The 18229-nt window shown below is 37.2% G+C and overlaps 1 protein-coding gene across 1 annotated transcript in view; it reads left to right on the forward strand.

Annotated features, from left to right (window-relative positions):
* Nucleotides 1–18229, forward strand: part of prtp (pretaporter) — a 185311-nt gene that overhangs the window by 110297 nt on the left and 56785 nt on the right. The window contains exon 5 of the mRNA XM_067137723.2: nucleotides 6982–7137. Within this exon, the coding sequence (XP_066993824.1) occupies nucleotides 6982–7137 (156 nt within the window). The remainder of the gene's footprint in view (nucleotides 1–6981; nucleotides 7138–18229) is intronic.

The following is an 18229-nucleotide window of genomic DNA, read 5'->3' on the forward strand; positions in this document are numbered from 1 at the left end:
ACCCAGTTACGTCACAGAGGGATGCATGTTTGAATTGGTTAAGTTAAATTACCATACTCTTTGCTGTGTGAATATATTAAAAGAATAGATACTGAATTTGGGGTTATATGTTGAATTGTATGACAAAATGCGTTTTGAGGAACGAATTCTGCGCTATTGAAGAGATACGTATCGTTGTGTTTAATTAATATTGGGGGTTAAACGCGGTAATTATAGATGTTAAATGAATTAAATATGGGTTGAATTGAAGGTTAATAATGAAATAATGGAAGTATATATGGTATTTTAAATGATATATTGCGCAGATTAACAGGGAGTAAAACGTATATGATATATATAATGTGCGATGTAGGAGCACATGTAAAGCAACTACGGAATATAAGTATGCCCCAGGAAGGAACTATAGCAAGGTATGGACAATAAAATTACGCATATTTTAATGAAGTGTGAAAGTGGTTTGACAATAATAACAACCGGTGATGGGTAAATGAATACATGATTGTATCATATTCTGAATGAAGGGTAACTGCGTGGAAGATCAAACTTGTATGCAACTAGTATGATAATGTAGTGTTGAAATATCTTTATGTAGGCATTTGCACATCTCGATGTTTTGTCAATCTGAAATATTATTAGAGCGAATATTTAGTTAGGAGCTGTAATTTAAGTGGCAATCGGACCAAAAAACTTAGTGCGTCATTCAATATTTCATTTTCTTCACTGTAGTCTGCACCAACGAACTCAGATAATTTTCAATGTAACTTAGGTCACTGATATTTGTATTCAGGACACTTTATTCAAATTCAGTTCATTTCCGCGATAACTTGAACAATGTTATGGTTGTATTTTTGATGAGGGTGTATAATTAACACAGTGAGTGATGGAATAACTTATTGGTATACCGAATTTTGACCGTGGTCTGAAGACTTTGATGTAATATATACTTAAGTGACCAGATGTAATTTTTAATAGGAAGATGAAACAAAGCAACAATTCATTTCAGGAATACGCGACCCAGAATGTTAAGATATGTAAACTTAGTTTAGGAGTAAGGCAGCGCTGACCTAGAATATTTGATTCAGTAATTAAAATATTTATTTATTAAGTTGATAATTGGAAGATTATGAGTAACATTTGACATTAACCATTTCTTTCACGAATATTGATAGTTTAATAAATGTGTTTCTTGATTAGTTTTTATATAATGGAATGAGTTTTCATTTATAACGGTAGTCAGTAGTTGTACTTAGTGAGTAAGGTTCTCGTTATGCGGATATGTTTTTCGAAAGGCTGACTGAAGTTTACGTTCGCAAAATCCACTACTGAGCGTTGAATTACGTAATTCTGAACCGCGTATGATACTGTTACTTTCTCTTTGAACACTCGTTAAACCAAAACATAGAAAAATTAACCATTTTTCTGGAGGCATGAATACCCTGAGATATGTAACTGACTAGTTGGGAAAATACTGTGGTTACCCTGACCCGTAGGGTGCATTATGTAATGAGATTTGAACCGTTACACCTTCCGCATGGCCTTTAACCCTCGACATTTCCTTGCATCATAATTTTTTCTGGGTTCTCACCATCTCTTTGAACAATATGGCCAAGAAACTAAAGGATCCTCTGGGTGACGTGAGAAGAAAGGCGTCTGGAGATGTTGAGCTCTGCAACAATGGACAAATTTGTTGTTTTTATCTAGGGTGCACATAGCATTCTGTGCCAACACCACATCTCAAAGGCAGCAATATGAGCTTTGTCACTAACCTTGGGGGTCCACATCTCACGTGCATAGTTGAAGAATGAAAATACAAGTGTTTCTACCAGCTGGACCTTTGTGCCCTATTTTGCCAGATCCTGGTTAGCTTATTCATTGCAACTCATCCAAGTGTAATCTGTCTCCTTATCTCGTCATCAAAGCTTCCTGTAATAGAGATCTTCGAACCAAGGTAGACATAGCCCTTAACCTTTTTGCTGTTGAATTCTCAGACAGGGTCTTGGCTGGTGCGATCCTAGTGCTGGATTATTTCAGCCAACAACCTCATCAAATATTATCGCCGATAATGGAACATAAAATACAAGCATTAGGTACAGAATAATATTTTGAGACGATGTTTTTACTCACCAGTTTGTTCCTACAGTTGTTCGGGATCCAGGGTTCGATTCCACACGAGTTGGCAAAAATTTTATCCATTAGGAAGAAGCTTAGAAATTTTCATTTGCACTATGGGCTATGCCTGCTATATTTATGCACAGTACCAAACCACACACACAATAACTGCAGAGATTAAATTAAACACACAATATTGATTAAAATAGAGCAGAACTAGCCATGAACTTAGCATCAACTGTCTGTTTATAAAATCTGTTTGCTTCGTCTGCTTCTCTTGCCGACATCTTTTCACTAACAGATACTAAAGTTAAGAACTTCATGGCCGTTCCGTATTGAACTGAGAATCACAAAAGTAATTTAATATAATGGAATCCACCTTTTCAGTACATACAAAGCTGTTGCACATAAATTATATTACAACATTATTATAAAGGTACTGGTTTCGACATGTTTACAATATCATCATCAGCCTTACATAAAACCAAGCAAGGGAATAAATTCACATATAGCAACAATACACACATGCTAGGTAAAATTCAAAAAATGACACATTTAAACTAGCAAAGTCATCTCCGTACAGGCCATGAAGGCCCTGGGAGTGGTGGAAGGTAAAGGCTTCCACTATTTGTAACCTCGGCACTTGATGGGGTAGAGTGGTTAGCATTACGCCCGGCCGCCTTTGTCCCCAGGAATTAACCTGGTACTCACTTTTGCTGTAGGCTGAGTGAACCTCAGGGTCATATGCACCTCCGGAAGTGGAAATCTCATTTCTTAAATTTTACGACTTCCTGACAGGGATTCGAACCCACGTCTTTCCGGGCGAACAGAGTACGCCTTTACCGCCTCGGCCAGGCAGCCCCTACACATTTAAAATAGTTCATATAAAATACTTGAGGATTGCTACGTGTTAGTGGTGTAATAGTCTTGTATTGTTTTGGTACATGAGTTGAGGCACTTTCTGTAAGTTATGCTTTGGTATGATAAAACTTTATGAACCGTTAAAATCTTCATAACTATCTTATTCATAGGGAAATATTGCACTGAGGAAAAATCTGAGCACTGTTGGTGGCATGGTTTTCTTATCTTAAAGTTGTTCTTAGTGTACATGTAGGTCCTAGGATGATATGTAGGACCGAGGTTCCTCAGTTCAAGCGGAACGGGAACCTATAGAAAACGGAAAGCTGATTTTAATGTGGAGTTCTGTAAAGGGTAAGTCAAATGAAGCAAAGGTATAGAAAGTTAAAGTGGGAGGACTCACCTTGTCGCAGTGTGCCAGGAAGCTTACTCTATGGAGAGGAGTTGACAACTGGAGCAGGTTTCTGGGTAGAGGTAGTTGGGAGAGGGGAGGAAAGGAAGGGATGGGCTTGGAGAGGAAACGCCTACGGGAGAGGTGTTGGGGGCGGGTCTGGAGGGCTATGCGGTGGGGATGTATAGCAAGGTAAGGTGTTATGTAATGCGTCGAAGATCGAATGCTTTTTCGTAAACTTAACATCTTTAAGAACTGTTATAAGAAAGTCATAAACAACCTTGGGTTTCTCAGAAATTTCATTTAAGTTTAAATTGGGGTTGAATAAACTGATCGAGATGTATGAAGCAATTTTCGGTGACATCTAGGAGAGGGCCTTTTCCTAAGGTTCTGAGAATCTCCAAGTCTTGGTCTACGGTGGTAAAAGTATGTTTCGCATCATGTATATGTTGGCCCACTGCCGAAAATCTATTGTATTTCATAGCATTGACATGTTCTATGTACCTGATTTTGAAGTTTCGTCCGGTCTGTCCTAGGTACGTGGAATTGCAGTTATTGCAACTAAACCGGTATACCCCTGACCTTAAGAAGGTGCTACCTCTACTCTTGACAATCTCAACAATCTCAACAATCTCAACAATATACAGTAGATCCAGATATTAAAATCACCCGTGAGTCAGAATCCAACAAACAAATTAACTTCCTACACCTCATGATATTCAGGTTCCCATCCTCCCTAACATACAGTATATAACAACCATAAGACAGGACTCTGCACACCCTGACACACAAAAATGTGCCACTTATAACAGCATGGTCGACCGCGCATTTAAAATACCAATGTCAAAAACAAACTTAAAGAAGGAATTAGACACCATCTGTTCCATTGCCAAATTCAATGGATATAATGACTATTTCATAGAAAGAATAATAAATAAATTCAAGCATCGACTAAATACAACATTAGAAAAAGAAAAACCCAACCTATCACATATTCTACCTTCACTTTCAACGAAAACATTTACAGTGTCACCAACATCTTTAAAAAGCATAATGTCAAGATATCCTTTTGTACTAACAATAGGAATGTTGAAATAATACACAATTCTAACACAATAAACAAAAGAAACTACTCCTTGAGGTAAGGGGTATACCGGTTTAGTTGCAATAACTGCAATTCCATGTACATAGGACAGACCGGACGAAACTTCAAAATCAGGTACATAGAACATGTCAATGCTATTAAATACAATAGGTTTTCGGCAGTGGGCCAACATATGCATGATGCGAAACATACTTTTACCACCATAGACCAAGACCTGGAGATTCTCAGAACCTTAGGAAAAGGCTCTCTCCTAGATGTCACTGAAAATTGCTTCATACACCTCGATCAGTTTTTCAACCCCAATTTAAACTTAAATGAAATTTCTGAGAAACCCAAGGTTCTTTATGACTTTCTTATTACGGTTCTTAAAGATGTTAAGTTTATGAAAAGGCGTTCGATCTTCCACGCATGACATAATACCTTACCTTGCTATACGTCCCTGCCACATAGTCCTCCAGACCCGCCCCAATACCTCCCCCGTAGGCATTTCCTCTCCAAGCCCCTCCCCTCCTTCCTTTCCCTCCCCCTCCCCCCCCTCTCCCAACTACCTCTACCCAGAAACCTGCTCCAGTTGTCAACTCCTCTTCATAGAGTAAGCTTCCTGGCACGCTGCGGCAAGGTGAGTTCTCACACTTTAACTTCCTATACTTTTGCTTCATTTGACTTGCCCTTTACAGAACAACATATTAAAATCAGCTTTCCGTTTTCTGTAGGTTGCCGTTCTGCTTGAACTGAGGAACCTCGGTCCTACATATCATCCTAGGACCTACATGTACACTAAGAACAACTTTAAGATAAGAAAACCATGCCATCAACAGTGCTCAGATTTTTCCTCAGTGCAGTATTTCCCTATGAATAAGATACTTATGAAGATTTTAACGTGTTCATAAAGTTTTATCATACCAAAGCATAACTTACAGAAAGTGCCTCAACTCATGTACCAAAACAATACGAGACTATTACGCCACCAACGCGTAGCAATCCTCAGATATTTTATATGAACTATTTTAAATGTCATTATATGAATTTTACCTAGCATGTGTGTATTGTTGCTATATGTGAATTTATTCTCTTGCTTTGTTTTACGTAAGGCTGACGATGACATTGTAAACCTGTCAAAACTGGTACCTTTATAATAATAAAAATGTTGTAATATAATTTATGTGCAACAGCTTTGTATGTATTGAAAAGGTCAATTCCATTATATTAAATTACTTTTGTGACTAACAAATACCTCAAAATAATCAATTTCGGGGCATTCAGGGGTCAAATTATTATTTGACGTAGGTAGGTTTGGCGCTTGAAATGCTGCGCCTCTGGCAGCAAATCATCACCTCTTTCAACATAATTATCACTCCCTGTCACTTCACTGATATCTTCAATATCAGTACAGTCACTGTTGAAATCCATATCGGACTCAATCTCCTTTAAAATTATAAGATTTCCTCCAGATGCATTATGTTCGTACATGGCGGCCATCATTCAAATACGATGTTTACAACCGTGACAAAAGAGAAAGGTTTTCCTGCAGAACTAGTCATGGAAAAAATATAAACTACTTGGTTTAAAGTGTGACTAATAGATGGCTGAAGCATATGACACTCAAGTATAAGGCAGATTGAGTATATTTGACCTCTGCACTGGCGGCGCAAAGTCCGGCTCGAGTATACTCAATCGCAGTACTGATTGACCATTTCAGGCAGCTCAAGTATAGTCGATCGCAGCAGTGAGAATGTTAACAATCTCCAGTTCTCTTACAAAATCTGTGAGCTGAACCTATGCTGCTCGATCAATTATCATAACTTTGGACCTGCCTAGGTTAATCTCCAGTCCATATACATGACTTGTGTGCTTTGCTCTTGCAAGTAACTATTCAAGTTCAACTTCAATGCTGGCAAAGAGAGTAGTGTCATCAGCAAAACACAGATTATTGATTATTGCTTCTTTCATCAATTGAAACACCTCTAGTCAAGCCATCAAGGGCTTTCCTCATGACATATTTGCCATTAATGTTGTAAAGGAGTGAAGAGAGAATGCTGCCTTGCCTCATGCCCTTGGACACTCTGAAGAACTCAGATGTATAACTATCAATCCTGATAGTGGCAGTGTGATTATCATATTATGGTAGTGTGATTATCACATAAGCTTTTCAGCAGTGATAACAAATGTGGTGAGATACCTATTTTATAAAGTAGTTGCCAACTATATGGAGTACTGTAAAATACTATAGGTATAAATAAAAACTGAAATTGAAAACAAAAAACATTTAATGCTCATATCTTGTTTTTATACAAAAAATTTAAGTTGAAGTTCACCTTATACAGAGGTCTAGTATTTGTCTCAGGGGTTGATAACACAGTGTTAGGCCTCTTTAAACAACTATCATCATCATCATCATCATCATCAATATTTGTCTCAAAGTGCATTTCTGTTGCTTATTTACTGAATAAAATGGTACAGATCTTTCTGTTTGATTTGGATATTGAGTTGTAACAATTTTGTTCATCCTTTGCTTCAGAAACTTGCTCCTACGTGGGATGCGCTTGCTAAATCCTTTGAACATGATACATCAGTAATCATTTCCAAAGTGGATTGTACTCTTCATAAAACTACTTGTAATAATTTTGATATTGTGGGTTATCCTACATTACTTTGGATTGAAGATGGCAAGAAGGTATGTAAATGTATCCTAGTAAGTTATGGTTAAGAAACTGCTCTGCTTTTATACAAGGGACACTTTATTTTTCCTTCCTACAAATACATTGCTTACAGCTCAATAGTTTGGTCCACCTCGTTATAGTCTCTGATTAGCTATATGCTCTTATTCTACTGGTGTGGCAGCCTCTCCAGACCCTTCTGGAGCCATGTTTTTGGAGCATGTTGCATGCATGCCTGATTAATGGTTTCTGGATCTTTCATGTCTGCCAAATTTTGTCTGTGCAAGGGTGACTTCTTGGCTTCAAACAGATGATAATCAGAAAGGGCCGATTTGAGGGAGTGGGATGGATATGGTATTACCCTGCAACGATATAAAGAATATGCGCAAAGTTCACTTCCCCGCGCATTCTCTCAAGGTGGATGTCTGACATCATAGAGGAGTTGTGGAGGGGGTCACATGCTGTCTGGCCACCATGTTGTACACACTGTGAAGGTGTGGTGACACAAAAATTCCATTGCCACTTCTGCATCCATTTTGCGCTCTTGTTGTTTTGTTGGTTTTGTATACATTTTCTTTCTTAAGTTGTAGTCTTCTTGTGTAGTGTGTAATTTATTTATTTATTTATTTATTTATTTATTTATTTATTTATTTATTTATTTATTTATTTATTTATTTATTTATTTTATGTTTTTAGCCAACATAGGACTATTTTAGTCAGGTCTTCATTTTGTCACCCCAATACTGTTTCTTTCTTTTCTGAATGTAATTTTCTTTCTGCTTCTAGAATCACTCTTCCTCCTCTCTGCTTGTTTTCATCTATAGTCTGGTGTGTTTATCTTTCAATATCTTGAGTGTATTTGTTTTGTATAAATATTCTATTGTAATATGTAACTCTCTCATGTCTTTTTTAAGTTCTGTGATCCATCTAATATTATCCTTACTCTTACTCTTCCAGAATTTTTCTCTTATTTTTCCACTGATTCTATTTTCTGGTGACCGTATTAAATGCCCTAAGAATGAGATTCGTTTCTTTTTCATTGTGCTAGTCACAGGTTCTATTTCATTATAAACTGTTTCATTGGAAGCCAGTCTCCAGACTCCATTTACTTGATCATTTTTATATAAATAGGTTCTCACTATTCTCCTTTCTAGCTTTAGTACTATTGCAACTGTGTTTGTTGTTTTGAATAATGTTTCACATGCATATGTAATTTGTAGCTGGGTGACTTGTTTTGTGTTTAAATCTGGTTGTTATTGAAAAATACTTTTTATTATATGTATTCGTGGTAACATGCTGTGCTGTAACCAGTTTATCTATTCTGTTTTGACATGCTGGTTTCTCGTTCAGGTTATATGTAATTATTTCACCTAAATATTTAAATTTTTCTACAATTTTTACCGTTATATCTTGGTCTCCCAGCTTAATTTTGTTTGCAAGCAAAAGTTGAGTTAGCATAATTTCAGGTTGGTTTTTTTTTTTTTCAAATGAAATTTTCAAACCAATATTTTGAGCTCTTTCCTGTTAAGATTTTATTTGTTGTTTTGTTTCCTGAATATCACTGGCCAGAAGAGCTAGATCATCAGGAAATCCTAGACAGTTCAAATATATGTTATTCTTCTGGGATGCATTTTTTATATTTTTTGAGTTGTTCTTCATTAGTAAATATGTATATACTGTTGTTTAGCACGTTATTGTAGTGATAGGCTCGATGAGGAAAGCAACGGGAAACTACCTCACTCCTCATTTCCCTAGTACGCCTCTTCAGCAATGCCTAGGCCATCTATGACAGCTGATGGCAGAGCTGTTGAGGATCCAACCAGCCTTAGGGCTGAAAACTGAACATACATACATACAGTCTCATTTGATTGTAGCTATGGCTGCTACATCTAAGTCTGATGGCAATTGTGGATGGCCATTAAGGGGACAAGTCAGAGATATAGCCTATAACGAAACGGCTCACCTACAAGAATGGAAAGCTGCTCGTAAACTTAATTATATTGTTCTGGCTTCAACAAGTGAAGCATTTGCGGTTACAAGGTCTGTAGTGAAATGTATAATAGTTGAAGGGAAGACATCTATGGCCAAGGGTCGCCTGCGGTTTTCTACACCTGATGGCAAGAAAACAGTCCATATGCAAAGGATCGAAACAAGACGACTTCTCGAAAGGTGTGATACATCGGAAAATAAGTGAATTGTATGTGATGAAAACTGTACCTACGTTGAAGAAATTGAACACTGTGTTAATATCAGAAAAAATACTTGACTGTTGTTATTTCTACATTACTCTATGATTGTGATATCTGGACCCTATATTGCTGGGATATCAAGAAACTGGAACGCTTTCAACTACAAAAACTTAGATCCATCATGAACATCAAATGGGATGACTATATAACTAATACATCAGTTCTCGATAAAGCAAAGCTAAACAGTATCGAAGCCTCCATCGTTGGTCATCGGCTTAGATGGGCAAGCCATATCCCTCGTATGAGTGACAGCAGACCATGAGAAGAGTAGATATAAACCCAAATGCTTGGCATACTCTCGCATTGGATCGCCCTTGCTGGCGTGCTACCATCTCAGCTGCAGTTGTACAGTTTGAGCAGGAACGTCAAAGACAGCAAGAGCAAACTCGCCAGAGAAAGAAGCTACATCAAACACTGCTACGTCCTCCACCTTCCATCGGATGGAACATCTGTGGCCGCATGGTTTAGTGATACATACAGAAGCGTAGTTCCTTGAAACAGTTGTCTTCCCACTTTGCATCTATGTTTCACTCTGTGTTGTGGACAAGGAGCAAAAGACCTGATACGATTTATGCGTACAAAAACTTAATTACAGGGAAACGGTTTCTTAGAAATGCGTTTTAAGAAGGTACAAAATAATAATAATAATAATCTATAGAAAAAAAATTAATGGATGGAAAGTGCAACCAGAGAATGATGTGAAAAAGAAGACTGGAACAAAGTTGACAGAAGAACGAAAAAGGATCCACGGAGAAAGGATGAGAGCTGTCTGGCAACTCAGAAAACAGAATCGTTAGAGCTTTGCGTGATCCATTGGGTCCATATGCACATAACAATAATAACAATAATATAATAATAATTTTAAAAGTTCAACTGGTTAATGTAGTTCTCATTAATGTACTGTACATGGTACTCAGTATCAGGTTCTGAAAAGCCATCATAAGTGCCATCATGCGTATCTGTCCCTCCTGAAACTTCGTCATCGACTGCAACCTGCAAGGCAGTGCAGCGACAGCTGTTATCATATTTTTTACCAGTACAAAGGAAAAGGAGTGATATACAGAATGAGATGCTGGACAAGCCACTGACACAGTTGTTTACCACATATTCCCAACCTTCATCCTATAGCTGAAGACTAAGATTTTGGAGACTTTATACTGGAATTTCAGGGTGAGTTAGCTACACAGTTGATGAACCCGCATGATCGGGGTCATAATTTAATAATGATTTGATGTATGAAAGAGAATAGGGTACGTTTATTGAAGTACAGAATTTTAGTTGACAATATTTCATCTGTGTAGTGTTGAAACATGAGTTAAGGACACGACAGACTGGATCCTGAGAGATTAGCTGATCACGACAGTAGAGAGCTGCCTCACAGTAGGGGGCCTATTAATTTAGCGACCTACCGGGCGAGTTGGCCGTGCGCGTAGAGGTGCGCGGCTGTGAGCTTGCATCGGGGAGATAGTAGGTTCGAATCCCACTATCGGCAGCTCTGAAGATGGTTTTCCGTGGTTTCCCATTTTCATACCAGGCAAATGCTGGGGCTGTACCTTAATTAAGGCCACGGCCGCTTCCTTCCAACTCCTAGGCCATTCCTATCCCATCGTCGCCATAAGACCTATCTGTGTCGGTGCAACCTAAAAAAAAAAACCCTAGCAAAAAAAAAATTTTAGCGACCAGAAGATACGTATGTCCACAAATATGTTTCGTACAAGAAGAGAAAGGCGGGCCAGAAACAATAGAATGGTTGCAACATCAGCGCTGCGAAGGGATATATTTGGTGAGCGCAAAACTTTCCGATACATCACGGATTCTCGGAATCAGAGAGTGGGAAATTACAGTGTTTCCACGGCAATCGTTGGTTAAGTTATTGCAGGTGAAAATTCAAACCGACTCATCGCTTGTAGACCAGTCACGAAATTTAGTTGGCGACTCAGGAATACCACCTTGAAAGATCTGGGTGAAATAATAAAGTTAGGTTCGAATGTAATCATTAAAAAATTATTGCAGTTATATGGATCAACGGGAGGAACTTTTAGATGTCATGGATGGAAGAATAATCAATAATATGTTGCAAATTAAATAAATTGGAGGTTAAATTTCTTGGAACTGGGGAAGTTTGAATGCTATTGGCTGAAAGGTGACCACGCGGTGATAGACGCCACCAGACCCGCGAAAAACCAGAGAGCGATATCTATTAATATCTCCGAAATCTATGATCGTCAGGAGATCATATTCAATCCAATGTATGTTTCAGAGGAGGGGATTAATTTGATATCAATCATAATTTCTAGTTCGGAATGCAAGTGCCGATTTGAGGAATCCACCCCATCTCTCCAAGATATGACGTCAGATAATCCACCAGGAAGGCCTTCATCTTTAAATATGAGGGCGATGAACACTCACGAGTTCAGTTGAGTTCAGTCCGAGATCTTTTCCATGCCAGCTCGCCGTGTTCCAGCTCAGTCTGAAATCATTTGTACGAACATCCACATGCACTTGTATAATGTGCTCGCATTCGAGCAAAGGGACTTGTAAGATAATTTGTGAAGTCTGATAAGTAGATAGTTCGCAAGGAGTGAAATGATATAATTCTTCTTTTCAAAACAGTAAAAGCAGAGGTACGACACTGTGTGACGAACAGTACGTGGGAATCATATAATTATTTGAGCCTGTACTTAGGGGAATCGAACCGCCACCATGAACACTTCAAGAGTGCAACATAATTCGGATGCGCCGTGCCGGACATCGTGAACTCGTGCCCGGGCGAATAAGTCGACACATCGCCATTTGTGTCTAGTCCCTTTGTGCGGTAAAAGGGACGAAGAGAAAAACAGTGTATATAAATTAATTTGGGTCTAGAATGATTAAGTGTTAGTATAGTGTTCAAGTAAATACCAATATATAAATATTAATATTTTGCAAGAGCAGATCAGTGTGATAATTTAAGCAGTGTAATAATGGCGGCACGCCAGAAATTTATAAGTGCCAGGAAGTCAGCAGTTATGGAGTAACCTCTAGCAGAGAGGGCCAAATGGGTCTCTCGTTTGCTAAGCCGCCATGGATTTCAACCATCAGATGAGTACCAAAATGTAATTATATTTGGGATGTTACTTTGATTAGAGGAGGGAAATAGTTTGATGTTTGACTTGGTTACTTTACGTAACAAAATGGATCGCCTCTCGATGCCATTCTAAATTTGTAGCACGGACAGGATTCAATGATAATAACGTAAATGTCGGGTCTAAAAATGTATTCATTTTGTTGTATATTCAGTTCTATAGGTATAGGGTAGTGAGTTAAGACATGCATGCATTTATCATTCTTTTTATAGTTGAGAATTTTCGACAATTTGATTTAGTGTAGTGTTCAATTTGGCCCGGAGTTTGTTTTAATTTAGTCATTTAACAATAAGTTGTATAATAATGTTTATGGGAAATCCAGCCGTGTGTTATGTCAGCTGTTGTTTTCTCGTTGTGTTAATAATCTGATTGACGTTGTCGAAATTTTGGGAAGGTGTCACGATAAATATAATAATAATAATAATAATAATAATAATCCATGAGATAATCGTTTGCAACATGAACCGTGAGTAATAATAAATTTTAGTGGATAATGTGTTGAGATTATCGGGAACCGGTCATCACAATTAGTTTTTCTCATTCAAACTTAAAATGTGTGATAATTAAAATTTTTGTGAATTAATAATTATGAGTAATAATATCGTGCTAATAATCCTTATATGCTAATAGACGTATTGTTTAAATTACGCTCCAATATTTTATAAATAATGTCAGATAGTTCATTTGCAAGTGCTGACCAGAACACGTAGGATGATCAGTTACGTGATCATGATTGTCAAATGTTGGCAATATAATTCCAGGTTGTTGTGATGATTTGTGGAGAATGACCTCGGAAATAAATCAGATTGGAAGAGAGATATTATAAAGATCACACAGTCAGGATATAAAATGTCGTACGATGTCATAGATGAGAAATATAAGTCAGTTGAAAACTCTGTGATAAATAAATGAATAAAATAATAGTGAGATAGAAAGAGATATAAATTCCATATGGGAAACACTTAGCATATGATGAAGCTGTGTTGAAATAATATGATACGAGGAAATGTATGAAATTAATGATGAACACAGAGAAATGAGTGTAAAAGTACGGGCAATGTACCAGAGTATTACTGAATTACGTAGCGAGCAGGATTCGAACCCGTGACAGCATCTACGAAGAAAATAGACTGCGCAGCTATTCGTTGAAATACTACGGACCTAAAGAGAATAAGAGGTTCAGATTCCACACAAATGATCGTTTGTTGTGATAGTTAAAAATGACAAGTGATGATAATCATGATACCGTAATAATAATAATAATAATAATAATAATAATAATAATAATAATAATAATAATAATAATAATAATAATAATAATAATAATCATATGAGGAGATCATAATAATAATAATAACAGTAATAACATTTGTGTTTCGCGTCCCGTTATAATAATGATCATAATAAAACGTGGCCGTGTCAGAAATCGTAAATAATAATAAATAATGATAATTTCTTGGAGGAATGATGATTCTAATAATAATGAATTAAATTATTGACGATGGCATCCCTCAGCTTGCGATTTGATCGAAATAATAATCATATATTTTCTTGTAACTAACTTGGCCCAGCATGAGCTTGGCAGTGATTAGATCCTGTGTAAATAATTTGTAGATACTAGTTCCACTTGCATGGCATCAGCTGGATGTATAATATAGGACCTGTCGGCGTAATACACTTTCCTCACAAAAATCATCGTAACAATATCCAACCCAATTGCCGACGTTGGGAAATGTAGATAGTCGGAGGTACTCTATCTAATCCGAATCGAGAAGCCGACGATAAACCTTGTTTATTCTCGGGCTCCCAATCTCGGGAAGGCTCGTCCTTGTGGACCAATCGGTCATGCGTACAACGTTTCGATCCTAACGTAATCGATCAGTGAATTATACCCCACAGTTGTATTTCTTTTTCAGCATGGACATTACAAACGTCTTGTCACCACTTGCGGTGTAGCAAGTGAACATATGATTTAATGTGTTGTAAAATCAAGTGTACCGGGCGAGTTGGCCGTGCGCGTAGAGGCGCGCGGCTGTGAGCTTGCATCCAGGAGATAGTAGGTTCGAATCCCACTATCGGCAGCCTTGAAGATGGTTTTCCGTGGTTTCCCAGGCAAATGCTGGGGCTGTACCTTAATTAAGGCCACGGCCGCTTCCTTCCAACTCCTAGGCCTTTGCTATCCCATCGTCGCCATAAGACCTATCTGTGTCGGTGCGACGTGAAGCCCCTAGCAAAAAAAAAAGAACATCAATTGCTGTTATCCAGTGTATCAAAATTTCAGCGCCGGAAGGCACAATAAACTGCTCCTTCTGCCATTATTACAAAAGGAACCATTCTCATAATCTTTTTATTGTAGCTAGACAATACGCCCTTTTTAAATTTAAATGTCACTTCCTAGTCCTATCATGGAGTCCTTAAATTCATGTTTACAATGAAGCTTTCCCCATTTTTATTTTTAGTTGCCCCGTTCATTCCCGTGTTCACTGATGCCTCTATACTTATATTTTGATGACTTAAATAATGAACCGACACCCCTGAGATAAATGCTAGTCTGGGACTCGGGAGGTGGACGGGTACACCATCATAAGTGCCATCATGCGTATCTGTCCCTCCTGAAACTTCGTCATCGACTGCAACCTGCAAGGCAGTGCAGCAACAGCTGTTATCATAATTTTTACCAGTACAAAGGAAAAGGAGTGATACACAGAATGAGATGCTGGACAAGCCACTTACACAGTTGTTTACCACATGTTCCCAACCTTCATCCTATGGCTGAAGACTAAGATTTTGGAGACTTTATACTGGATTTTCAGAGTGAGTTGGGTACACAGTTTGCATCACGTAGCTGTTAGCTTGTATTTGGGAGATGGTGGGTTCTAACCCCACTGTCGGCAGCCCTAAGGATGGTTTTTGGTGGTTTTTCATGTACACACTACGCAATTGCTGGGACTGTTCCTCAGTTGAGGCCACTGTCAGTTCCGTCCTAGTCCTATCCCATCATCATCATCATAAGATCGTCTGTGTCGGTGCGACGTAAAAAGAAAAAAGAAAAAGGGAAAGAGTTCTGGATTAAACTCTGATTATGTCTTACCTGATAGGACTATTTCCTCATCTTTCATGCCGGCAGCATTTGAAGTGTATATGTTACTCGTTCATCAACATATTTTATAATGTTAGGTCCCAATGTCTGTTTAACTACAGATCCTTGGACATCTAGGAATACACAGAGCTACCTAGCTGTTATGGTGCTTTTTATAAATGAACGTTTTGAAGGATCAGTTTTCAGAATGTAAAACGGGACATTGCAAACATTTTCTTGGAATAGTTAAGAATGTGAATGATGAGCTGACAAAAGGGACAGTGGTAGAAAAGAAAGCGAGATGAAGATACAGTATTGCTATTTATAGTACTTACTAAGGTACGGTTAGGGGCTGAAGAAGGCAGCAGGTATAGTGAATGTTCCTCCCAAAAGTTGACCTGCAACTTGTATTATGTTACTTTTATATCGTAATACTCCAACCTAATACTACAGCGTAATGGATACACAGGAACATTATACTGGAAAGTAACCATTTGTCCCATCCCTAACTACCATGACGACATGAACTTAACCACTTTTTCAACCTGGGTGGAAAGTGAACTGCTACTGAACTTAAGTCCAAACACTGTGATAATATTAGATAATGCTAGTGATCACAGCATACAAGAGAATAGGAAGCAGCATACAACACTATCATCGCTCAAAAAAGACATAGTTGATTGGTTTCATGCACATCCTCTGTCCTCTGTGTACGCTTACTGGAACAGTATATTTTAAAAAATATCTATATATATAAAATAACTTGTCCTGACTGACTGACTGACTGACAGACTGATTCATCATCGCCGAGCCAAAACTACTGGACATAAAGAAACGAAATTTTGGGCATAGATACATATTAAGATGTAGGTGCTCGCTAAGAGAGGATTTTTGGATATTCCTTCGCTAAGGGGGTGAAAAGGGGGTTGAAATTTTAAAATGAGTGTATCTATATCTCAAAACTTTAAAAGTTTACAGATGTGAAAATTGGTATTTAGAATCTTCCTTAAAAATAAAGAAACACGTATTTTTTTGTTTTTAGAAAATCTCAATAGGAGGGGTGAAAAACGGTGAAAAAGGGGTTGAATGCCTTTAATCAGGATACCGACTATTATGTCTCAAAATCTGAAGATATCACAGACCTGAAAATTGGTACTTTTGATCTCTTAAAAATAAAGAAACACTTTCTTTTTTTGTTTTTGGAAAATCCAATTAATGCGAGGGTGAAAAGGGGGGTTAATTTTTAAAATGAGTGCATCTATATCTCAAAACTTTTAAAGTTTACAGATGTAAAAATTGGTATTTGGAATCGTCATTAAAAATAAAGAAATACGTATTTTTTTGTTATCAGAAAATCCCAATAGGAGGGGTGAAAAGGGGTGAAAAATGGGTTGAATGCCTTTAATGAGGATACTTATATCTCAGAAACTGAAGATTTTACAGACCTGAAAATAGGTGTTTGGGATATCCTTTAAAAATAAAGAAACACGTATTTTTTTCTTTTTGGAAAATCCAGTTAATGGGAGGGTGAAAAGGGGGGGGTGAATTTTTAAAATGTGTGCATCTATATCTCAAAATTTTTAAAGTTTACAGATGTAAAAATTGGTATTTAGAATGTTCCTTAAAAATAAAGAAACGCATATTTTTTTTGTTTTAGAAAAATCCCGGTAGGAGGGGTGAAAAGTGGTGAAAAATGGGTTGAATGCCTTTAATGAGGATAAATATATCTCAGAAACTGAAGATATTACAGACCTGAAAATTGGTACTTTTGATCTCTTTTAAAAATAAACACGTATTTTTTGTTTTTGGAAAATCCAATTAATGGGAGAGTGAAAAGGGGGGTGAATGTTTAAAATGAGTGCGTCTATATCTCAAAACTTTTAAAGTTTATAGATGTAAAAATTGGTATTGAGAATCTCCTTTAAAAATAAAGAAACACGTATTTTTTGTTTTTGGAAAATTCCAATGGGAAGGGTGGAAAAGGATGAAAAAGGGGTTGAATGCCTTTAATGAGGCTACTTATATTTCAGAACCTGAAGATATCACAGACGTGAAAATTGGTATTTGGAGTCTACTTTAAAAATAAAGAAGCAGGTATTTTTTCGTTTTTGGAAAATCCAAATAATGGGGGGTGAATTTTTAAAATGAGTGTGTCTACATCTTAAAACTTTAAAAGTTTACAGATGTAAAAATTGGTATTTAGAATATCCTTTAAAAATAAAGGAACACGTATTTTTTGTTTTCTGTAAATCCCAAAAGGAGGGGTGTAAAAGGTTTGAATCCCTTTAATGAGGATACATACTCAGAAACTGTAGATATTACAGAACTGAAAATTTGTACATTGGATCTCTTTTAAAAATAAAGAAACACGTAATTTTTGTTTTTGGTAAATCCAATTAATGGCGGAAGAGTGACAAATTGGGGTGAATTTTTCGAAAGACTATATCTACAGAATATCTGAGAAACGTAAAATTTTACAGACTTAAAAAGTGGGTATTTGGAATTTTCTGTAAATGTAAGGAAACATAGGTGATTTGTTTTTGGAAAATCCCCTTAAGGGGAAATAAAAAGGGGTGAAATTTTAAAATGAGAATTTCTACAGTATATATCAAAAAACTAAACATGTTATAGAGTGGAAATGGTATTTTTTATCTCT

Source organism: Anabrus simplex, chromosome 1 (genome assembly GCF_040414725.1).
Source record: "Anabrus simplex isolate iqAnaSimp1 chromosome 1, ASM4041472v1, whole genome shotgun sequence".
NCBI classification, from domain to species: domain Eukaryota; kingdom Metazoa; phylum Arthropoda; class Insecta; order Orthoptera; family Tettigoniidae; genus Anabrus; species Anabrus simplex.